The sequence below is a fragment of the Pipistrellus hanaki genome (assembly GCF_964339955.1).
Source record: "Pipistrellus hanaki genome assembly, chromosome: 8".
Taxonomy (NCBI): Eukaryota; Metazoa; Chordata; class Mammalia; order Chiroptera; family Vespertilionidae; genus Pipistrellus; species Pipistrellus hanaki.
In genome coordinates this window covers 44,856,096-44,881,518 of record NC_140510.1, presented here as the reverse complement: position 1 = coordinate 44,881,518, position 25,423 = coordinate 44,856,096, and the positions used below count along the sequence as shown (strand labels likewise).

Genomic DNA, 25,423 nt, shown 5'->3' with positions numbered 1-25,423 from the left:
TCGAGTCTACCCCGTCATACATTCCCTCAGAAATTTTGAAAGTCAGTCATAGAGCAATGATAATAAAATAAAATAAAATAAAAAACAAAAAAAACTTCTTATGGGCAACTATACAAATTAAGGCTTCTTATGGGCAACTACACAAATCAGTGCCCAAGATCGTTGCCTGGCACACAGACGAATATCTGTTGAACGGCTGGATGGTTGGAATATAAATAAAATATACCAACAAGTATCAATAACATGCAAACTAGATATAGAATCAACACTCAGAATGAGTTAGCGAGCCGTACCTTGTGGAGTTTCTCCCGCCGCTCAGGGCAGTCCGGCATGCTCCTGAGGCTTTGTGGGATGTACCAGAAACACACATTGGTGTGCTCGGGCTGCAGAGATTTTCGCAAACAAGCAAACGTACAAACAAAACAGAAAATGGTGAGAACCTGAGAAAAGGCTTCTGCCAGACCCCTGGGGACCCTCGGTGGGGACCTTCCCAGTTGCTGTTTGCCATCATTGTGCCTGCCTCTGACTGGCTTGAGACACCACATTTGTCTTTAAGCTGCTAACAGAATGTTTAAAATAGTGTCAGTGATCAGAGTGAGGTCCCTGGGAGAAGGCCATGAGCACTGTACTGTCGATGTGAACTGCTCAGATCCCTCTCCCCCACGCTGTCAGGCCTCTTTCTTCCTCATTTGGTGATTCTCCAGGATGCTCCTACTAGTCTAGACTGCCTAATGAATCGGCTAAGCGGAATGTAGGTGGTGTTATATTATAGTGGAGTATGAGTGGATTTTTCTTTATTCAACACTGGCTCCTATTCAGTGATAGAAACATTAGTTAATTGCAAGTTCCATTAGGGCAGCCACCATACATATATTTTGGTCACTGCGATATAGCTCAGGTCCTGGCCTGGGGTGACCAATTCACAAGGAGCCAAACCTCCTTCCACACAGCGGGCACTCCGTCAATCCTGGTACAAGCTCTGGGTTATATACCACGTAGGTATGAACTCAGGGCAGACACGGCTGCAGCTTGCTCTCCTCATAACGAATCGATGTAAAGCAGAACTTTGCTTTAGAACCTGCCTTGGGGATCAAGCATATACCCAACTTGTAAGCTTCTTGGAACCGAGACGTAATTTATGAGGAAGGGTTCAGACCTGCCAAGGAAAGACCTCGTGTCTGCACAGAGGTGACGGGGGGAAAGTCACCCCAATGCCACTGGAAGGAAAGCTCATGGACACAGAGAGAATGAAATGGATAGCGCCCGAGAATGAAAATTCTGAAACAGCTTTGAGCCATGTTAGAAAACGTGGTTTTAAGAGCTTTCCTCGACAGGTTTTCTGGAAATGCTGTCTATCTGGTCCATGATGACAACTTACCTCACCACTGAAAACCATTTCAAATTCGTCTCTGTTTTTAATTTTGGCATAGAGGTATTCAGCCAGTTCCAAGCATTTGTCAATCTGATTTTCAAATCCCACTGTTCCCTGTTTTAAAAAAGAAAGAGAAAAATGGAGTTTATTGGTGAGAGGTTGTATTTCCAGTGGTGATGGGCATTTGAGAAGCCAGGCTGTCCTGTCTACTGGACGTGGACATAGAGATGGACGGGAAGCAGCATCTGGCTGTGCACATCTTCGCAGCTCAGGCGACGTGTGCCTGCTCTCTTCTGAAGGCTCTCTCGTCTCCGGGCAGTTATTCTCAACAGGCCTCCGAGTTCCCGCTAGTGATTCACAGCTGGACCCGAAGTCTCTTTTCTGGTTTGCTTTATGACACTGCTACTCAGTGTATAAACTGTAACCGGCTCATGATAAAATGAGTATGGAAATTGAGATTTTGCAATCAGAAACTTTTATTAGCAACGTTACAGAATAAGTTGAACGTCTGCTGAAGCTAATTTTAAAAACGGGTGTTTGTACCTTGGATATGTTTCATTTCATTTTTTCTAGCAATTCATCTCTATTGTACCTGGCTCTTCACCACAGTTTTGAGAAGCACTGCTTTCGACCCACCCTCCCCAGCAGTGAGTCCAGGTCAGACATGACCCACACTCCCGCTACCTTCCACAGCACAGAATCATCCTTTGTGCTGACAGGCAGGCAGGCAGGCAGATGGGAAGCCACTGGCCTCAGTACAGGCCCTGAGATTGCAATAGCTCCGACTATCGACGAAATGGCTGAGCATGAGTTTCAAAAGCCAGCATGGCTGATTGATAACAGCAGTGTGGAGGCTGTGGCGTGGGTCAGTGCTAACAAGAGCAGAGGCACAGGCTGGCTTGTGGATTGCTAATGGGCCTGGGTGAAGGCCAACACTGGCAAAGCAGCAGTCACTGCTATGCGCGCACCCTGGCCAGGCCACACCACCTTCCACTGGGCAAGCCAGCCAGCACCGGGGCCCCTGAGCAACCGATTCGCCAGGAGCCAACCTACCAGCAGATGGCTCAAGGGGTTACGTTTAGGTAAAATAAATGGGCAAATGACTGAGACAGTGTGGTTATTATATTTCTAAACGAGAGGGCTCTTTCTCTTGTTGCTTATGGCTATTTGTATGTTTAAAATACCTATAATTCCTTTGTGGTAGACACCAAATCCAGACTATTCATATATTAAGACACAATGGCTTCGCGAGGGGAAAAAACTAATAATCTGTCAAATTCTTCCTAAAGAGGAAGTAGGTGACTAGATATTTCACTGGAAAGCCTTGTTTTGGTATTAGGTAGACCCAATCTTAAATCACGGAACTTAGTAAAGTCAATTTACAGTAGATAAATAAAAATTGTAGACACAGTATACAGATGTAAAATACAAATTGCCTTTACTTGATTGCATAAAAGCACCTTTGAACAAATAGTTAAATGGTAATCTTCTCCCCACACCCATATTGTGGGGGAAATTCCAATAGTTTACTCTTTTTTTTTTTTTTTTAATAGACAAAGAAATATAACCTGAATGGCTGATGAGTGCAGATCTCCTGCATTCAATCTAGCAGTAGGATTTCTTGGAATAAAGTATGTATTTTCCAGAATAGTGTATCAAGTACAAATAATGGGAAAGCCATATTTAAACAGACCTTAAAACTGTTCTGCTTTGCCCTAGCTGGTTTGGCTCAGTGGATTGAGTGTTGGCCTATAGAAACCTGTTGGTTTCCAGGTTTGATTCCAGTCAAGGGCACATACCCAGGTTGTGGGCTCCATCCCCAGTAGGGGGCATGCAGGAGGCAGCTAATCAATGACTCTCTCTAATCATTGATGCTTCTATTTCTCTCCCTATCCCTTCCTCTCTGAAAATCCATAATAAAAAAACCCCCCAAATTGTTCTGTTTTGTTCATTTGTTTTGATACCTTCACTGAATAAATCCCCATGATTGGAGGCCTTATAAAGGCATTCAGGGTTCTGTTCACATCAATGCAGTAATTTTATCTTTATCACTTTCTACATCTACACTAAAATAACTTCAGCATCCCAAAGGATTGCTGTTGAAGTCTGTATCTTGGCATCATTTTTAGTTGTTATCAGAGAAAGTTATTAAAAAAAAAACACACCAAAACTTCATGCTAATTCAAACTGAGGAGATTGAATGGAGGAAGGGAGAATTTGACATGAGGAAGAAAGTGACTTCATTCGCAAAGAAAACACAGTTAACTCAATTACCTAGATATTGATTGAATACATAGTGAGCTATCTGGGATACAGCTTTGCCTCTCTTTGGCCAGCCTGGGCAAATCACATTTCTGCTCTACTTCCTGGATTCCCTTTTTCTCACCTTTGCTTTCCACATCAGCCAGAACTTGAAAATGTCCACGTGGCGGCCACACTGAATCGCCTTGTCCCCGGTGTCGTAGGAGACATCATATTGCTTGTCCGGCTGGAAGAGGTAGCCTGCACACATCTGGTTGCATCCTTGGAGTATCCCCTGTCATGCAATTCAAGACAGGCGTGAGCCCGTATCCACAGCCCAGGGACGGGGTGGCTCTGAAGCACGGGTGGCTGGGCTTGGGGTCACATGCAACCTTCCTAATGTCTGACGAGCTCCTGCACTCGTTCTCACGTTCTTCTCTAAAACCACTCTTGCAAAAACCTTTGTCCCTTTCCCCCTGTCACTCTCATTAGAAAATAATCTTTTGTCTCAGATGCCAACACAAAAACCCACTGTCCCTCTTGGGGACGTTTGGAAGAACGTGTGGGTGTTTGGGGTTGTTTCAGAGTCCGGGGCGTGCTATGGCATCGGTGGGAGGGGACAGAAACTTCCTGCAGTGGGTGGGACAGTGTCATGTGGGAAGAACTTTCCTCCCCCAAAGCATCCCCTAGAAAGTCTTCGGATCTTTTCCAGGATCTGCTGTGCGGTTAGGGGCCCTCTGATGAGGACTGGAGTAAAGCGCCCGTGCAGGTTCTGGCTCCTCCAGGCTGGTGACAGATTATTTGGGTTGCCTCAGTGTGCAAGAGTTTCCCTTCGAGGGCAGGGTGCTGTGATTAGATGTTTTGGGGAGGAAATATGCTACCGACTCATTTACAGAGGCTTTTGGTCAACAGTCCTCGGTCCTCTGAGTTGACATTTGTAATATGTCAAGGTCATCATTATCTCAGCTCTTGGGGCCACAAATTCATGCTAAGAATCTCAAGAATGTTCCAGGGACCACTTGGTTGCCCTCACTCAGGTTCCAATCGCTCTCACTTCGTTTGTATCGACATGAAGGAATATGAAATGAAATAATGCCCTTAGAGTTTCTGTCACTGACAGGGCCCTGAGCCCTGAACAAGGATGGACAGCGGAAGGCAAGAGCCTGGAGGAGGCATGAGGTTAGCTGGAGACTAACAGGTGAAGGCAGGGAGGAACAGCAATGGCGGTCCTAACGGGGCAGCCATGGTGTGAGTGTGTCACCGAGTACTGTGTCAAGACCCCATGCTTTTCTCTCCTTGTGCATTCTGAACCTCAACGAAGGGTGTGCAGGCCACCAGCTTGTCTCTGGAGGGAGTACAGACCTTCTCCTTGACGAGGATGGCGGAGCACTGCAGCAGCACGCCCATCATCTTGTGAGGGTTCCAGGTCACTGAGCTGGCCCTGCAAGAAGCATGTGACACTCTGAGAAGGTGCCAGAAACAGCAAGAGACCGTTCTCTTGCTGAAACCAGTTTGGCTCAATGGATAGAGCGTCGGCTTGGGGACTGAAGGGACCCGGGTTCGATTCCGGTCAAGGGCATGTGCCTTGATTGTGGGCATATACCCAGTAGAGGGTGTGCAAGAGGCAGCTGATCGATGACTCTCTCCCATCGATGTTTCTAGCTCTATATCTCTCTCCCTTCCTCTCTGTACAAAATAAATAAAATATATTAAAAAAAAAAAAAGAAAAAAAAAAAAAGAGACCGTCCTCTTAAGGAAAACACCAGCCTCGGCAGCCCATGTTTTCGATGCCTGGAGGTGAACGATTGTTCTGCAGGCAGTCTCAGGGTATGGAGTGGCAGATTCCCTCTTCTAAACAACTGCTGCTCACAATGGCTAACGTTCCTGAAGAACTTGCTGTGTGTCCTATTGCTGTGGGAATTTTGCAGGCATTATGCCAGTGTGGTGTCACGGTTCAAAACTCCGGACTTCGGAGCCAAACTGTCCGAATCGGAATCCTGGCTCTGACATTCACTAGTTTGGGAAAGTTACATAACTCCTGTTTGCCTCAGTTTCCTCATCTGTAAAATGGGGAGGGGGAGTATTTGTCACAGAGTTGAATCAAGAAGAAAATGAGTTAATAAATACATATTGCTAATAACTGTGCCTGGAATACTTAATTCTCACAACAACCCTATGATGTAGGAATTACTGTCTATTTTAGATGGAGAAGCTAAGGCACAAATGGGTTCAATACACCACCAAAAGGCACAGAGCTTGGAAGTGTTGGAGCCAAGATTCAAGTCCCGGGAGTCGAATTGCACAGCCAGTGCTCCTAACCCTTCCGCGGCCTGCCTCCCTCCCAGCCTCAGGCTCGCCTGCTTCTACCTTCGGTTCTTATTTATAAAGTGGGCTGGCCATGCTGACCTACCTACTTATGAGGTAGGGAGTCGAGTGACACTTGAAAGCAAGGATCAATTAGGCAGCTCTAGACTCTGACTCTGGAGCAGCCTTGTTTAAGTGCTAAACGAACACGACATTGCTAGTTCAGGCCGCAATGATAGCTTCACAAGCACGGTCTCCTGGCAACCGCCTCAGTCTGTTAGTGAGCAGCACACTGGCTGGGAATACGTATATTGTATGATGACTGCAACTTGGGTAACTCACTTCGGTGGCTTACAGACTCCGTCCCAGTGGCCTGGCCCACCGCTGGGCTCTGTGCTTTCACATGGGAAGGATGTTCTCCCCAGATGGAGCGCTCGGCTCCGAAGTACTCGAACTCTCTCTCCCTAGAGCGAGCATTTGCTGTGAATTTTTAAAAAAAATATATATATTTTATTGATTTTCCACAGAGATGAGTTGAGAGGGATAGAGTTAGAAACGTCGATGAGAGAGAAACATCGACCAGCTGCCTCCTGCACACCCCCCACTGGGGATGTGCCCACAACAAAGGTACATGCCCCTGACCGGAATCGAACCCAGGACCTTTCAGTCCGCAGGCCGACGCTCTATCCACTGAGCCAAACCGGCCTCGGCTGCTGTGAATTTTTAACCTCTTCATCTTGCGTATGTCCCTTAGAGGGAAAGCAGCTTACACATGTGACAACAGCGTGTGTGCTGTGTTTCAAAGGTAAGAGAGGAAGGCCTGAGGTCCTGTTGCTCTACATGGATGAGAAAGAAAATCTTGGAGAAAGAGACCTAGGAGAAGTTCTAAGGGAAGCTGACGAAGTGCTTATCTCATTGAAATGCATCGTGAGTCGAGTCATGTTTAAAAGGTGGTCGATTTAATCCATTTCCTCATAGCTCTCAATCCCTGAGTCATTAAAAATTATATTTAGACCTCATAAAATGCCTCAAATCAAGTGGTTTTGAGTGTCCTAAAAAAAGGCCTGAAGGAAATGACTCTTTGCTGCCACAAATGGAAACTAACAAGACACGGTATGGATTCAATTTCCTTCAGAAGACACACATGCTTTAAAATGTGAGATAAGAGAAAGGCTAATGCAGAATGTTCCTACCCTTAAGGAAGAAAAATGAAAATTGCCGGATAAACCTAACATGCAGTTGGACTGGTTCTCCTATGTTGAATATATTATCCTCCAAGTTACAGAGGCAAGTAGCTATGCCGCCAAGAGTCAGTCCCACTCACTCTGGCCCTGACCCCTCAGAACCGGCCCAGAAGGGAAGAGGCCCGGCACCAGTAACAAACCTCTGTGAGAGCAGCCCGGTGTGTGCTCCCGATGCCGCTCCCAGGCCACGCACCAGCCGGGTCTGCTCTCCCCTGGCCTGTGGCTCCAGCCACACTGGCCTCTCTGACGGCCCTCCATCTTGCCAAGAACATTCCTGCCTCAGCCTTGGCATCTGCCCTTCTCACCTCTCTTCTCTGTACCCTTGCTTCCTGTCTCCCTTCATCTGCTGAAATGTCACCTCCTCAGAAAGGCCTCTGACTGCACTGCCTCAAACAGCATGCCTTGTCCCTCCCTGTTGTTTAACTGTTTTATTTCCCCCTCCCCTCCCTCTGAGAGAGACGAAGTATCTCTTTGTTTATGAACACCCAGCCCACTGGAAAGTAAGCTTCGGGCGGGTAAATATCTCAGTTGATAACACCTTCCGTACAGCGCCGTGTTTTCTTACATGTAGCAGATACACATGTTTTAGAAAAGGGCCATGCATGGCTAGACTAGAGACAGGCAACCAAATATTCGCATCCATGTCTTCCTGGCTCATGAGAAGTGCTCAGTAAGTATTTGCTGAATCAATGGGATCAATCCATTGGAAGCAGGTCAAAATCACATTCAGCTGAGCACACCCACCAAACGTGAATGGTGAACAAGAAAATAAATACCCGTGTTTCCCCGAAAATAAGACATCCTCCGAAAATAAGACCTAGCACATGGAAAAATAAGACATCCCCTGAAAATAAGATCTAGCGCATCTTTGGGAGCAAAAATTAGTATAAGACACTGTCTTATTTTCAGGGAAACAGGGTACGTTGGATGAGCCAAGTGTCCTACCCTTCTCGCAGCAGTAGGCTTAATGAGAGAGAAAAGTGAAATGTGCCCTTGTCACCTCTCATTTCGCCTCCAAATCTCCCCACTGCTTGGTTTCTTGTCTCTCCTACCTGAGCACCTACCACTCACATTCACTATTGTGCTTATCACATTGGATTGTGACTGTTTACTGTCTTTCTCTCTCTAAATTATAAACTCATTGAGGCGAGGACTCATTTGACTGAGCAATCAATCATAACCCATCTCCCAGTGCCTGGCACACCATAATTGCTCAATAAATCTCTACTGAGCAAAACTGAGCTTAGTCAGATCGAAGCAAGATGTTGGGTTACATCAGCAGACTCAGCGGCATAGCATGTCTGATGGCCCGAACGGGAGGAGGCCCGAACTCCGGCCCTTACCTTTCTATGCCACTGAGCTTATGACGGTGCTTCCTGGACATGAGCAGCCCACCGCCCCAGGCAGCCTGTAAGGACAGAGAAAGGAGAGGGAGGGGGAGTCGCGACATTTAAGAATCCTAACCAGCCACTCCACACCTCTACAAAAAACAGGAGAAAGTAAATGGTGAAACACATAAGCTTCTCTGACAACAGGAACCCACACTGATTCAGTTCAACCAGTGGCAGTTGTAATTCAGCACTTGTCAGGTCTTCAAACGTTCCTCCAGGTGAAAGTCAGAGGAGCTGTGAGGGACACGGGTAACCTGGTCTGTGGTGCCAGGACCCAAAGGCCTAGAGCACGCCGGGAGGGCAGAGACACTCTGAGCCCCAGGGTGGCTCTGGCAGGGACAGACTGGCGCCTGCCCTCAGATTCTCCCCGTCGTGGGAGTCTAAGGGCTTCTGTAAGCTCAGAGAGCAGGGGCCCAGCCAGGCTGGGACGTCCCGCCACAGCTCCTGCAACATCAAGACATTTTGTGGGTACCCTGGCGCGTAAGTTTACTGAATAGCTTGGGACACAGCCTTTGTCAGTCATTTGTTCAATAGTACCGCAGATTATCCAACTGTCTGGTTGTGAGAAGTTATATCCATAAGAGAACAGAGGGAGGAAAAAGAAAAAAAATACACACAGTATGTATGGGAAAATGTACCTTTTGTGTTCCTGGGGAAGTTTGGGACTACATCTCTTAGCTGATAACACCTTCCACGTACTGTCTAATTTTTTCAACTACAAGTACCAGATATGCATTTAAAAAAATTTTTTTTTTTTTTTTTTTTTTTTTTTTTTTTAGAAAAGTGTGTCATAGATGGCTGACTGAGGCAGCTAGCTGAGCGTCCACATTCCTGGCCACTTTCTTCATTGTATCTTATGTGTTTTTTTCCCCCTCTGAAATCAGTTATATTTCCCTCTGCAGTTATGTGTGCAGACAAAAGCTATCTTGGGAAGGTGATAGAGATGACATCCTAAAATAAATCCCAGGAGATAGCAACTGGCCATAAGGGAGTGGAGGAGCCCCAGAGGATGCACAGGCCTGTGGTGTGTCCAGTGGTGAACGCCAGCTCCGAGCCAGAGAGCAGGGGAGCTAATGTGGTGTGGAGAGGGAGCCCGCTGGGCAGTGGGAGAAGCCTGAGGCAAATCACAAAGCAGAACCACCCCGTGGGCTGGGCCACGCTGTGAGTTACAGCACTTACATCGACATGCAGCCAAAGGTTATACTTCTCACATAGATCTGCAATCTCCTGGATCGGATCAAAGGCTCCATAAACAGTGGTGCCAGCAGTCGCATTGACATAAAGAGGAACATATCCCTGTAAGGCAAGAGGGACAGGCTGATTAGTCTCTTGAACCTCTCTCCTTCCCGCAGGAGGTAGATGAATCGCAGCAGCATTTATTCACACATCAGCTGTGGTATCAGACACTCTATCTGGCAGTTCTTCATTGGTGCATTTACTCATTCATTCATTTATTCAACAAATAGTTTCTAGGCGACGTTTTTGTGCCAAGCCCTGTTATAGAAGCAGGGAACACCGCAGTGAGCAAAGGAGATGAAGATTTTTGTCCTCGTGGAGTTTACGTTCTTGTGGACAGTGACAGAGAGCAGACAAAACCAAATAAGCAAAATACACAGTCTGATAGCGACAAGGTCTGTAGTGAACAACAAAGCAGGGAAGAGAAGTAACAAGTTTAAAGTGTTAGGCAGGTAGTTCTGAATAGCATCTGGACACTGTACAGTTCCGAAGTGCTGTTATTCTAAGTGTACTGATGTAATAATAGCACTGAAGCATTGTGTGGTTATTTAAAACCGGTCCATACACTGTTTCACTGATAGTGGACATGGTAAAATGTGTTGATGTGAACAAGAAATAAAAAGGAAGTGGCGTCAGACAAGACTGGGGAAAATCTGTGAGTCGTACATTTATTTATTTTTTTTTTTAGCAAAGGTGGAGACTTGTGGAAGAACAGACTTCCAGGTAGGGAGGGGGAAAAGTCCCACAGAACTGACTCCCACATGGGGCGGGGGAGAAGGGTCCCCTGTGAGTCCTACGTTTTATTGAAGCTCAGGTCTACCTCTACTCTTTGCTCAGTCCTAGTGACATTTCCATTCACCCCCCTACGAAAACCCCAGCAAACAACTACAATTAGAGAGGGAGGCACAGAATGTAACCAAAATAATGAGTTGGTAAATGGCTTGACAACTATCTGGCACTGCCTTGTGGATGCATCTGTGCTATGAGATTTTTTTTTTGTTTAATAGACTTGACTGAGGCAGATTCAACAAGTATCATGGTCCACCTGGCAGGGCATGGAAGTACTTGGTTAAACAAAATCCCAAGCTAAAGTGATACTTGTTAAAATGAGATTATACCTAAGAAGGAGTAAGTGAAAACCACAATAGGCTGTATCTTCCTGGGGCCTGAGTAGTGGATTTATTGAAGTACGTAAAACTAATCATGTGGCACAATTAAGATAAGACAAGAGGTTTAATGTCCGCAATTTTAATTTTTCAAAAAAAACCCCGATATGGTATAGACACAGCTTTAAAGCCAGATCATCTCACAAGTTGGAAATAAATAAATATCTAAGAATAGAATGTTAGAAACACAATAAAATAATTCCTTATACCATCAAAGATTTTTACTGTCTACAGCAGAGAGAATGTATTTTTAAAAAATTGTATTCACCAGAGTTCAGATGTACCATAGAGTATATATACCTTTTGCTTAGCTTCAATAATTTTTGCCTCTAAATCAGCAGGAATTATCTTCCCCCTGTAATTATTATAAAAGGAGAGAAGTGAAAATGAAAAATCAATGAGACTGCACATGAAAAAAAAAAAAAAAAAACTTCAGCCGCAGCAAAAAGTAATTTAATCGGATCTTTTCAACAGACCATTAGCAGCTTGGCACACTGTACTGAGTCAGTCCTTAAGCACAATAAAACAAATTTAACAGATGAACACATTGCATACATCAAGAGCCTAATAGTCACCATTCCCTGCCTACCTTTCATTGCACTTTATCAAAATCACATTGTCGGTTCCAAAGCCAAGTGCAGCCCCAGCCTTTTTTATGGAGTAGTGACTCTGCAACAGACAGAGGCTCGAGGTTAGATGTTCGACAGTCCCGTGGAAAACACCGCGGTCCACGAGCAAGAGCACCCGACTCACATGTTCTGAGGTGAAGAGGACCAGATTGGGCACGGCTGCCATGCCCTTTGTCTTAACTTCTGGGAAGAACTTGTATCGCGCTGCCATGATGCTGTACATGTTGGATATGGCGCCCCCTATCGGCAAGCAGACATATTGGGTGGTGTAGCAGTTCCTTCGTTACTAACAGCAAAGGCTAAGCTGGTGTCTCAAGAGACAAGGGAGGTCAGAAAGGGGGAAGGACAATATTCTGACAGAGTTGATGGCTTCCCTATTGCCAGGGCTTCCCTCTGGGCCCTGTGCCCAGGGAATGTGGTGGTCACACTCCTTACTAAAGCCATCTAGGCAATTTGGTTGGAGGTGCATTACGTACTCCAGTGCCTGCCCCACCTGAAGCCTAGACAGAAATTAAGAGGTGGCAGTGGCTGTAAAGAGAGAGGTGAGTGACAACTTCCCTGCTTCCCCTCTCTGCTCAATCTATTTACTGAATGAAGATTAATTTGTTCTCTGAGTCAGAAAGACAGAGAAAGAGAGAATTATGGAGCCTACTGAAGGGAATGGTGACATTGCCTGGATACCCTTCCAAGAACAGCCCAACCGAGTCATTTTGGGAGAGCTCAGAGTTGATTAAAATAAAACCAAACTTGTGTTTATTTAAATAAAGACACAAGGAGAAGTCAGGTAGCTAGGTACATCTGACCAGCATTTACTAATTATTTTTGCATCAATTACCTGACAATTAAACAGGCAAATTGGTGGTTGGCTTGAATTGTCTGGACAAGTGTAATTCTTGTTTATTTCCACTTGAATACAATCATACTATCTCTGACACCATTCCAAACTCCTTCCTACCTTCCTTCCTGTCCTTGTTTTTAAAATTCTTATTGTATCCTTTGAACTAGAGATCAAAGTAGATACACTATTTTGGCAGAAATTGATTAGTCAATTCACAACCTTGATTCACTTGTCCTCAGCTTAATCAAACCATTGTTGACAAACTGGAATTATTTAGCATAATTTAGACACAGTCTTTCTCAGTTTGGACAGGTTTAGGCACAGCCTTTGTTGGTTAGTACACACAGAAGGTAGCATTGTTGCTAGCCTTCACCCTGACAAAGATAGGAAAGCAGAGTATAAAAAAAAAGTCTTTAAAAGTCATTATTCTTCCATGAACTCACTCTGTGGTCACTACTCTCAAAAGGGTCTAAGGATCCATACTACAAACCTGTAGGGGAGTCAGGGAAACAGAACAGAAACTTACCAGGAGAAAATATCCCATCACCATCTTTATTTGACCATCCAACTATCTCTCTCATCTTCTTAAGCGTTATTTGCTCCATGAGGACAAACACTGGAGCAATTTCATAAGTAAACCTGGAAAAGTGGTAAAAAATGAATGAAAATAAAGAAGTCAACTACTTATTTGGAGAACACAGATGACTGGTTGAATATTTGTACTTGGGATCTAAGAAAAAAAAAAAGCTGTTCAAAACCACTAAAACAATTTATTTCTTGGAAATGCATTAAGTCAACAATCATAAAATGTCAGAAACCAGCCTATGTTACCAAAAGAGGTGGTTGAAGTGCCTGCCCTATGATTTTTCACCAACAAAATATATTCTCACCTAAATAGAACGTGTTAAGTGTGCTTCACCCAGAGAAAAATAATGAAAGAAAAAAATTACTTTTCTGGGTCTCTTCCACCTCTGAGATTGTAGCATGATGCAAATGTTAATAGGGGAAAAAATGTATCCTAACATTCATATAAAATTGATTTGCAACATTAAGAAAACACACACCTTGGCTGCCAATTTCTCACTTGTAGAATCTATAAAACCCAGAGCCAAACTCTATCTTCTGAAACACATTGTAAACATCTGGAAGCTAACTGTGAAGGTAATTGGAAATATTGACCCAGGTTTTAAAGATCTCAATTTAATTATCTACATGGTTTGTCTACTGAGAATCCCCAAGGACAGCTATGTTGCCATAGTTCTCTGAAGTTGATATCAGTCAAGAATAATTATAAGCAATGATTTTCTAATTGCCAATTACAAATAACAAGAAGATGGTCAATTGGCATAAACAGCTAACTGTGGGCATTAGACATCCTGGTAGGTTAGCTTTGTCTTCTAACAAACTGATTTAAAAGCAGCAGGCCATGCTCTTCTCAAAGCAATTCAAAACAGGCCACAGTCTGGCAGACAAGTCACTGAAACTAGATCATGGTGCCAAGTGTAGGACTTAGGAGACATCAGAGAAGGGGAAGCCACAGAAAACTGAGCCAGAAAACAAAAAGACATTTATTGGCTCTGAGGCTCTCTTCCTTCTTTTTGCTTCACCCTCTCAAGCACTGGAGTCTGTGACCAGGCTCACTGAAGAGAGATGCCTAGATTGACTCAGCTGAGTGATATGGGGAGACTTAATCATTGGGCAGGGTGTTTGAGCTGCATGTCAATGCTGAGAACTAATGGAAATTCTTGCTGGCTTAATGATTTAGAAAAGCTATTTGCAAGGATGAGATAACAATGGTTGCATACGAGATACAGGTGAAGCTACTAAGTTTTAATCATGGGGGGAAAAAGCCATCACATTAATCACACAGCTGTAAAAGAGGACAAAAAGATCCTGGAGGATCCTCAGGCTGTCTCTGCTGGTAGAAGAATTTTGTTTCAGAAATAAAGAGAATATGTCTATTTTCCTTAGTAGGAACTTGAAATTTAGGAGGAAGACCCTTGGAAATCATGTGTTCAGTTACCATCACCTCTGGATGCTTTGGTTCTCTCTGAGCCCCATCACCGTAGCAACCAACACTCCCTCATGTCTGATGGCCTGATAAAGGAAGAAGAAGAGAAGGATTCCTGGTTTAGCCTGGGCTGCCAAGTGTACCAAGAGTCAAACTCATGATGCGCTTCTCACCATTCTTGAACAAATATGCTAGTAGTGCCATTGACTTTTGGAAATGTTGGAACAGCAAACGTGTTTGCATGGTGAATACTAGTAGGTACTGGTGACACTGTGTGTGCTGGAATGTCACAATAGGCAAGGAACATGGAATCATATACAATAGTATCAGAACCTTACCTAGGATTGGATGGAAGCTGAGTTGGAGTCAAGTCAGTGTTAGATGGTCAGGCAGGAACCACATAGGAAAGGGAAAAGGGATGGGTTGAAGGCCAGGATTTGGTCCACTTCGTGATTTGAATCAAGTTAGGCCCAAGGTTTAGTCTTAGAATTTGACTTCCTACTCAAGTCCAGTACTCTCAGGACTGGAAGAAAGAGTCTTAAGAGTTTGACCATGAGACTGTCTGATCTTATGTTTTTCAGGTTCTTTGTTTGTGCCAGGTTCTCAGTTCATAAACCTTTCTTTCAGTTCTGTTCAACAAATGCTTACTGAATGACTATTCTCTGCCAGGTAGCATCTTCCATACTGAGGAGGCAAAGATGCTATGAGATACCACTCCCAACTACGAGGAAGAAGCTTTCGAGGACGAATCCAGCATAGACTCTTGGCCTCAGCTGCATCCTGTTTGACAGTTCCTGCCTGGATCTTAAGGACCAGTTATTTCATAGCTACTATCATGCTTATCTTGATTATTAGTCCTGATGTTCTCTCTTGGAAGTAGAGAGGTTGGCCCATGACTGTTGATCCTCAGCCAGGCCTGTCAAATGGGCTGACATGGTGCTCCCTATTTCTGACAGTTCTGTGACCCTGCCTTCCCACCTGGACCATCTTTATAACTGGTAGTCTGCCTGCAGCCAAAACCCCTTGAAGTTCACCCTACAGCAGCGATTCTTAACTTAATTGGGGCCATAGACCCCTTTTAGGACTCCTCGGAAAGCTATAGCCCCTCTTCCCAGGAAGAAAATGAGGAAACACATCATTTGATAAACAATTGTAAGAGATACCCCTCTTGCAAACTGGACTCCAGGTTAGGTATTCCTTCCCAAATGACAGACGAAAGAAGAGAAAGTCAAGAGATCAGAGGTCAAATATGGACTCAGAAGAAGCTGGTTAGATGCTAGAGTTAGAGTATAAGATCATATCTCAGAATCAGAGAACAAGAAACTAAACCTGCAAAAAACTCTGAGTTGAAGCATAAGAACATGATATTGGAAGTAAGGATATAAAACAGTCATGGAGTGACAATGAAGGAGACTTCTAGGCCTTTCTATATTCTGAGTAGTCAGTCAGCCCTTGTGTGTGTGTGTGTGTGTGTGTGTGTGTGTGTGTGTAGCTCAATTCACTTTTCCAGAGGGATTCACCCAGAACCCAGGCAAATTGTTTAAGCCACATTTCTCTGTGGCAGAATCTGCTGGTTTCTGCCTAAAGAGAAGCTGTGGGAAATGTGTGGCACTTCTGAAGTTCCTTGGAAGGAAAGAATGTGTTCCCCTTTGACCCTTCCTCCCTCTTCTGCCCACCCCCCCCCCAAAATCCTCCCTGAGGTCTGAAGCAGGGATGCCGTACCAGAGCTCCAGCAGCCAGCCTGCACCATCGTGTGACTGACTCTGAGGGCATGAGCCACGTGCTATACATAGGGGTGAAAAGGGCACAAGGAATCTGGATCCCTGGTGACCGCCAAATTGGACACTTGTTTAATGAGAGAAAGAAATAACTTTCTACACTAACCACCTTGACACTCCTCTCACATCTCCCCTCCTTACAGATGTGGCAGGTGGCCTACCTTCGCCTTAAAAGCTAACACATCTGGGAGGGGCTTAGTGAGCCCTCCGGTGTCCACGAGGATGAGAGACAGAAACAAAAGAGCCAAAAGGCTGAAGGAAGGGTGGTCTTGAATGACAACAGCGGCTGTCGGGTGGACTTCCTTTTCTGTGTGTGCCTGGGCCCTGCACCTTGGGTGCGCTGGGCACTTAAGGCCGGTGCCCTTTTCAGTCTTCAGAGCCACCCTGTAGGATGGATGTTATTATCCCCCACTTTCCCGAAGAAGAAAATGAGGTTCAGAGAAATTCAGTGATTTGTTTTAAGCTCTCGCAGTTAGTTTCAGAGCCAGAATTCCAAGTCCTTTGTATCACATCTGCTTTTGTAGGACCAGCGAGAACTGCTTCCTGCAGGCTCCAACACTCTGCCCAGAGTTAAAGGGACTGATAACTCCCCTGGAAAACTTCTCCTGCGTGATTTCCACGAAAACAAAGCACTAGATAGCTGAAATCCTAACTCATAACCAAGGCCGGGGATAGATCTCCCCAGAAAGAGCATGTACTGTGCTCAGTTACTTGTGGGCAGACTGCTGTTCACACTTGGGCACAGCTCCACCTGCACTGCTGTGGCTGGTGGCCCTGTTTTGGAAGGAAGGAGTTGTATGTGTACATTTGTGAAGTGTTCTTATTAGGCTCTTCACGGGGTCCTTGCTTGGAAGAATACAACTCTAAGATGTATGCACAGGCAAGTAGAAATGCATGAACACAAATGTTTTTTGTTCTAGCAGCCCTGATACCTAACACTTTGTCTCCTGTGTTTGGATATTGGGCATTTTTTTTCCTTAAATATGTTTTATTGATTTTTTACAGAGAGGAAGAGAGAGGGATAGAGAGTTAGAAACTTTGATGAGAGAGAATCATCGATCAGCTGCCTCTTGCACACCCCCTACTGGGGACGTGCCCGCAACCAAGGTACATGCCTCTGACCGGAATCGAACCTGGGACCTTTCAGTCCGCAGGCCGACGCTCTATCCACTGAGCCAAACCGGTTTCGGCTGGACATTTCTTTTTAAAAGACTCTGCTGAGGAATACAGCTACTATTTCCTGTTACCAGTGCTACCCACACTTAATGATAGCATAGTAAAATAAAAAATAAAAAAAAATGAGTGTATCACTAATTTCCTACTCTGCCAAAAAAGAGCCTTTTGCTCTTCTTTCTCTGACTGATTTGAACACTGTTCCCGGGAGCACATTTCTGCACAAGCTCCTGACAGCGCTGCTACTTTGCAGGATCTTCCAGGGGAACTGGCTTAGAATAATTTCTAGATAATAGTTATGCCTTCTTCAGACAAAGCCCTGTCTCCAACTGACAGGAGCTATTTCACTCTTTTAAATAACCCTCTCTATCGATCTGCTGGAACTGGATCATATTTTATGAATATCCTTTGTTCAGGACAGCTGCAATTACTATGTGCCATGTAGTCGGACTGGCCTTGACCTCAGATGGCTGGGACATATTTTAGTGTTTCATGGCGGAGCTGAGGGAAGGGGAGACTAAGGGGCTTTGGTTTTTACGAAGCCACACAGACAAGGAGAGTTTGTGAGAACTGCCTGGTTGAAGAAAAGCCTTTCAGGAGACTATCTGGCCAATAAATAGCTCGAAGGGGTGAGTTCCTTTTATTTACCTGGAGATTGGGCTGTATATATTAGGAAATTGCAGCTGAATACAGAATATACACGTAAAGATGCTGGGTGAATACAGGGCCTACATTAATAAGGTTATTTAGACCTTAATAGATATATAACTCTTATTCTATTTTTCTTGTTTTCCAAAAAGTTTTTTTTAATACTTTTTAAAATTGATTTCAGAGAAGAAAAGAGAGGGAGAGAGAGAGAGAGAAACATCAATGATGAGAGAGAATCCTTGATCGGCTGCCTCCTGCACGCCCCCCACTGAGGATTGAGACAGCAATCCAGCAATGTGAACAGAATCAAACTATGACCTTCTGGTTTATAGGTTGACGCTAAACCACTGAGCCACACCGAAGTTTTTTTTTTTAAAGCTATACTTTCTAATTAAAATTGTCCATTAGTGTGAAATGCTTTAATTAAGCATTAGAATCTTTTCAAGTTATAATGAGTATATCACGATATCTGTGCTAGCTGATACATTTTTACCTCACAAATCACAATACAGTAAAAATGTGCAAAGGCAAGACACCAGCAGTTGTTTCTTTGACCCGAATTCCTCTCTGCCCTTTGCAGCCTCAGCGATCCAACATGGACACTTCGTGACATTAACCATGACTTGAGAGCAGGGAGCGTAAAAACCATTTCTATTTCAATCAACTTAATCTTTTAAGCCTTTTAGCACAAAAGGCTTCACTTGTCACAGTTGCTTTAAAAAATTTGTAGTTGTTGTTTTAAGTTAGCCAACAAAGCAAGAATCTTTAATTCATAGAAACTTTTCTGAACGTAGTTAAGTATTCTGAGTAACAGCATTAAACAGCTTTGAAATGCACACGACTCAGTAATTTTAAAGTGCCCTTTCAGGTTCCACAGCTGGGAGAAAAATAGAGTGCCTTGAACTTTAACAACTTACATTCTGTCTTGATGTCTGATGGAATTTCTCATCTTAAATATAATAATACACCCTTTGACCTAAATTTATTTTTCAAATCTACTTTACCATGAACTTAAAAAGTAGGTGACTATTTTCTAAATAGTTCCATAGTTACTAAAACCCATATAATTCTTATGTAGTTGTTTTAAAACTAGAGGCCTGGTGCACAAAATTTGTGCACTGGAGGAGGGGTGTCCCCTCAGCCCAGCCTACACCTTCTCACAGTCCCCTGGAAGCCCTCAGGGGATGTCTGACTGCCAGCTTAGGCCCGCTCCCTGGACACTCTGTGATGGGCCTAAGCTGGCAGTCAGACATTCTTAGCACTGCCGCAGAGGTGAGAGATGCTCCTGCCACCACCACTGTGCTTGCCAGCTGTGAGCCCAGCTTGTGGCTGAGCGGTGCTCCCCCTGTAGGAGCGCACTGACCACCGGGGGCAGCTCCTGCATTGAGTGTCTGACACCAGTGGTCAGTGCACGTCATAGCAACGGGTCATTCCACTGTTTGGTCAATTTGCATATTACCCTTTTATTATATAGGCTTATTGTAAAAATTTTGTTTCATTATTTTTCCTGGATTCTATAACAGAATGTGGTGACATTGTCTGGATGTATAGATGGTGGTAAAGCATAATCATAGTGTTGAGAGGAAAGACAGTACTCAGGAGGCTATGCTGATATTACATCAATGATCACCTGTCCTTGTCTCTGACAAGGTAATGGTTATGTAGAGGAAACTGTGAGGTGATTACCGGAAGTCGACCCAGGAAGCACATGCACCCTCCTCCCCATCCAGGACCTTAGAGTTAGTTTCATATAAATGTACAAGAACTTAGAAACAAACAAAGAGTTTGCCTATTCAAACAAGTAAGGGGAAAAAGCAAATTCAGAAAAACAATGATTTTGAAAGGAATGTATCACTACCAACTGAATTTTGTTTTGGAACTTTTAGCTAACAATAGGTGGATCAAATTAGTTTGTGAATTTATGGCAGCTTTAACTATAAAGGAAATACAATGGCAATATAAGGATCAATATGCTTGGATGAGAAAATGGACCAAGATCATACTCTAAAACATGACCTCTTTAGGTACATCATTAAAATATATGGAGTTTTTTTTTTAACATGAAATTCGCAGTTACTTTTGAAAACTAGAGATATTCTTTCTCATAATTATGCTCTTATTAAATTGCATTATTCAATTAAAAAATAGTTAATCTATTATCCACTATTAAATCAGTATAAACCTACTAGATTTAAAAGTGGATAAGCCTAAAATACTTAAAGAGAAAAGATGACGAAGGTAACTGTAATCGATTTTTACAGAGTCATTGGATTTGAAATTTTAAAGTAAGAAGCCATAATCATATATCATGGTTGTTTATATGAAAATAATAAGAAGGACTTACATATTGGTATTGGCAGTTGATGTCAGCCATTCACCAGCTAATCCAATGATATCCAGTCCAGTGGAGAGCTGGTTGAAAAATCGAGGATGACCTAGAGAGGTTAAATAACAGGTAAGCATCAAAGCAAACCCAGATTTTTCAAGCTACCTTCAAATCCACAGCCTGCTCTCCCAGGCCTTTCCCATGGGGCCTCCATTCCAATGGTCTAATAGGGCTGCCCAAGGATATGGAGAAGGTTGACTCACCCTATACCAACTTTTAACATGAATGATGTCCCCCAAATTTGTACGTTTCTAAAGCATAATGCTTTTAAATGAAAAAAATCCAATATCACGAAACTAATAATCTTTCTAATATCTTAATTTCCAGATGAAATTCTTATTGTATTTATTTTTTTAATATATTTTTTATTGATTTCAGAGAGGAAGGGAGAGGGAGAGAGAGATAGAAACATCAATGAAGAGAGAGAATCATTGATCAGCTGCCTCCTGCATATGCCACACTGGGGATTGAGCCTGCAACCCGTGCATGTGCCCTTGACCGGAATCGAACCCAGGGCCTTTCAGTCTGTAGGCCAATGCTCTATCCACTAAGCCAAACCGGCTAGGGCTTGTATTTATTTTTTAAATTACAAATCAAGATGTAGTGGTCCTGATTTTCCTCATAAATGTTTCAACCTTTAAATTTTTTTGTTTTGTTAATTCTTACCCAAGGATATTTTTTTCCCATTTATTTTTAGAGAGAGTGAAGGAGGGGGGAAGGAAGGAAGGAAGGAGGAAGAGGTGAACACACCCTGACTGGGCTGGGATATATGCCCTTTACCAGGAATCAAACTCACGACCCTTTGGTGCATGGGCCAACACACTAACCACTGAAGAACACTGGCCAGGGCTCAAACTCTAATGTAACATCTCAAGGATTTAATCCCCCAATCAGGAGAGGCTGCAGCCTCAGAGAGAGTTCGTGGCTCCATGCTGCAGGAGATCTCGTAGATTCTGTTGATACTGAGCAAAGCAGAGTGAAATGGGCTAGTTTAAACTATGATGCTGATGCCTAGAGCGTGCCATCACTCTCCGGGTCTCTGTGTCAGTCAAATATGGCATCAAGCATTGGTGTGTTTGCCTATATATGGTCACGTGAAGGTTAAACTGAATTTTCTGCTGAGATGACCTGGCATCTCCTATGTGAAACAGGGGTGGACACAGCCTCAGTCACTCATTAAGTTGTTAGTAAAATAATAGTCATTATTATTATAAAACTTTAAAGTTCTTTGCAACCCAGAGTATGCTTTCACGGGCTCTGTTCTCAGCAATTTCAGGATTGCTGCCAAGTTTTGGGCCACTTGGCATTCACGCAAAAACTCAACCCCACATCAGCAGGCTAGGCTTGGCTGTCCCAAAGGAGTCAACGCGATAGATTATCTCGAGGTATGTGATGACAGGGAACTGGTGCTAGAAAGATATGCTGACTGCTGTGTTTCCAGTGGAAATTGCTTTTGCCTCTGAAATAACTGTCAGAAAGCTAGAGTTGTTTGGTAATTCCTCCTCTAAGCCCCCCTCTCTGAGAATGTCTGTTCTTTCTCACATGTGATGGGGACTCATTCAGAACATCTGGACTGTTACTTATTTTATTTAATATATATTTATTAAATTTATCGGCGTGACATTGGTTAACATGAACATTCAACTATTACTTCTTATTAGAATAGTCCAATCCCTGCATTTGAACAGTACTCAGAAAATAATACTGATCGTTAGAAAAAACAAAAGACAAAAACATAAACATTAAGCTTAGTGTAAGTACGGGGCCAGGACTACCCTAAATAGTTTAAACTAGCCCATTTCACTCTGCTTTGCTCAGTATCAACAGAATCTATGAGATCTCCTGCAACATAATTTTGTTGAAATTCATTTAAAACTACATGTGATAGCCCTGGTGCAGTTGCTTAGAGAGTTCTCCAGTGCACAGAAGGGTCTCGGGTTTGATTCCCAGTCAGGGCATATACCCAGATGGTGGGTTTCATCCCCAGAAAGGGCACATAGTGAGGTGAGAGCAACAGATTGATTACTCTCTCACTTCAATGTTTCTCTCTGTCTCTCTCTCCACCCCTTCCTCTCTTCCTCCCTCTCTCTCATCAATGAAAAACATATCCTTGGGTGAGGATTAAAAAAATAATGAATAAATAAATACACATGTGATACCCATTTGAAAACTTTTAACAACAAACCTTTCATTTTAAATAGGACTGAATCATAAATAAATTCAATCACACTATTTGACAATGTCTCAAGACCTCATGGCCTGGCAGAGACAAAAGATGGTCAAAGATAAACAGACTGACAGAAATGAACCTCAAATGAAAGTGAAACAGTATCTCATTCTCTATTAAAACATAAAGGACACAAAAGTAAGTAAAACATTACTTTTCTCCTATGGCTATAGCCATATGCCCCCAAAACCTTATATGAGAATTTAAATCAAGTAACAAAATGACCCAGTTTAAATTTCAATTTCAACTCTCTATAGTCAAAGAAAATAACAGATGACAGATATGGTGATGAGCTCTACACACGGCCTGGAGTCAGAGAGTGGGAAGAAAAAGTAATTTCTTAAAGTTCAAGTTTTATTTTTGAACAAATAAAACTGAAGAAAGACAAAGAGCTGGAAGGGAAAATCTCCTTTGAGTATGAGACATATCAAACAATTGCAATGTGAGGCACTTATTTGGGTTCTGACCTGAATGTATGATAATAAAACAAAACATTTCTGACTTTCATGAGACATTAAAAACTTGAACACTGACTGAATATTTGATATTAAGGAACTATAAATTTTGTGGGGTTTTTGGATATAATAATGATATGTGATTATTTTTGTTTAAAGAGCCCCTGATGGTGAAAAACATCTATACTAATAAAAGAGTAATATGCTAATTAGACCGGGAGACCTCCCGGACATCCTTCCGGACAAAGCTGGGGACTTGGCTGGCCTACAAACCACCCCAAAATGGCCCTCAGCCCCTTGCCCAGGCCGGCCACCCCTTCTAGCAGGGACCCTCACCCCAATGGGGATCCTCACCCTGATGGGGACATGGCCAGTCTGCAAACTGCCATAAGCCCCTCACCCAGGCCGGATACATACCCCTAGCAGGGACCCTCACCCCAGTGGGGGCATGACCAGCCTGAAAACGGCCATCAGCCCCTTGCCCAGGCTGGCCATGCCTCCCCAGTGGGAACTCCCACTCTGATCCAGGACCCCCTTCAGGTCAGACCAGCCACTCCCTACCCATGCACCAGGCCTCTATACTAATAAAAGGGTAATATGCTAATTAGACTGGGAGACCTTTTGGATGTCCTTCCGGACAAATCCATGGTGGCAGGGCAGAGGCAGAAACGGTTAGGGGCAATCAGCTGGCAGGGGAGGGCAGTTGGGGGTGATCAGGCTGGCAGGGGAGGGAAGTAAGTGGGTGTGAGCAGTGGCTGCCAGCCCCGATCATCCCTGAGGGCTTTTCCACCTCCCCCTGCTCCTGAGGGGTGATCAGGGCAGCAGTGGGTGTGAGCAGGCCCAGTGATGTAGCACATAGGAGTGGTGCGGCAGGAGCGGGGCTGCCCAGCAGATGGGGGACTGGGAGCCGTGGTAGGAGGAGCTGAGCAGAGGTGCAGAGGATGGACTGAGACCCACCCCTGTGCCCACCACAGCCTCACAGCCCACAGTTCCTTTCAAGGTGCACAAATTTGTGCACTGGGCCCCTAGGTTATGGATAAAATAATATTATGTCAGGGATGTACTTTCATATAATATAGAAGAGGGGACAATGGGCAGGGGGACAGATTAACAAAATTGGCAGGAGCTGATAATAGTTGAAGCTGGGTGTTGGGTATACAGGGCTCATTATACTATTCTTCTTTTGTATAAGTTTACAATTTTCCATAATAAAAAGTTAAAAATAAAAATTAAGGAAGTCAACATATTTAATGTGACTGAGGGCTGGTTAGCATCTGTCTCATTTCATGGACAATCTACATATACTGGTCCTTTTTTCAGAAGTCTTTTATTAATTTGTAGAGAAATCTCCCAATGCCATCATCACCCTTCACAGAGTGTACCCAGAGCAGCATGTCTTCACTATTAAAACCCAATTCATGCCCTGTCTGATGTGGCCCAGTTGGTTGAGCATTATATTTAATGCTTTATGGTTTCGAGTCTTATATTTAAGTTTTTAATCCATTTGAAGTTTATCCTTGTATATGATATAAGAAGGTGGCCTAGTTTCACTGTTTTGCATGTATCTGCCCAGTTTTCCCAGCACCATATATTGAATAGGCTGCCTTTACCCCATTGTATATTTTCACCTCCTTTGTCATATATTATTGGACCGTATAGATGTGCGTTTATTTCTGGGCTCTGAAGCATGGACTCTTATTAGCTCAGTGTATGAATTCACTTAGATATCCACCCTGCAGCCATTCATCCCTGTTCTGAAGGGTTGCCAGTTCAATTCCTGAAGAGGCATGCTGGAGGCAGCCGATCCATGTTTTTGCCCTCACTTCAATGTTTCTCTCTCTCCCTTCCTCTCTCTCTAAAAATAAATTAAAATAAAAAAAAAACACCCAGAACCCCAATTCATTATTTTAGCAGAGCATTAATATCCTTTTTAAAAGAATTAATACCTTCTACTGTGTGTAGCTACCTGTGGGGTTTGCACTGTTACTTTGATATCTACCTCTATGTTAGAGAGCAGCATCCAGAAGCTGTTTTCACATGGCAGCCACAGTACACTTTGCCAGGGTCAGTACCCTGAGATTCAGCAGAAGGCTTCACACTGCCTGGAAGATAGTAAACTCTATAGATGCAAATACCTATTCCCAGAAGCAGCTCTGAAGAACAGGGATGAATGGCTGCAGGGTGGATATCTAAGTGAATTCATACACTGAGCTAATAAAAGTCCATGCTTCAGAGCCCAGAAATAAACCCACATCTATATGGTCCAATAATATATGACAAAGGAGGCGAGAACATACAATGGGGTAAAGGCAGCCTATTCAATA

General features: G+C 43.7%; 1 protein-coding gene across 2 annotated transcripts in view; it reads right to left on the bottom strand.

The window, feature by feature from the left end:
• GAD1 (glutamate decarboxylase 1) overlaps positions 1-25,423 on the bottom strand; it is a gene marked incomplete at its 3' end in the record, with an annotated part of 43,078 nt that overhangs the window by 1,591 nt on the left and 16,064 nt on the right. For both annotated transcript variants that reach the window (XM_084892326.1, XM_084892327.1), the window contains exons 6-16: positions 20,376-20,466; positions 12,948-13,060; positions 11,708-11,823; positions 11,544-11,623; positions 11,255-11,309; positions 9,732-9,848; positions 8,505-8,569; positions 4,976-5,054; positions 3,759-3,908; positions 1,379-1,486; positions 294-383 (exon numbers count right to left, since the gene is read on the bottom strand). In XM_084892326.1, the coding sequence (XP_084748452.1) occupies positions 294-383; positions 1,379-1,486; positions 3,759-3,908; positions 4,976-5,054; positions 8,505-8,569; positions 9,732-9,848; positions 11,255-11,309; positions 11,544-11,623; positions 11,708-11,823; positions 12,948-13,060; positions 20,376-20,466 (1,064 nt within the window). The remainder of the gene's footprint in view (positions 1-293; positions 384-1,378; positions 1,487-3,758; positions 3,909-4,975; positions 5,055-8,504; positions 8,570-9,731; positions 9,849-11,254; positions 11,310-11,543; positions 11,624-11,707; positions 11,824-12,947; positions 13,061-20,375; positions 20,467-25,423) is intronic.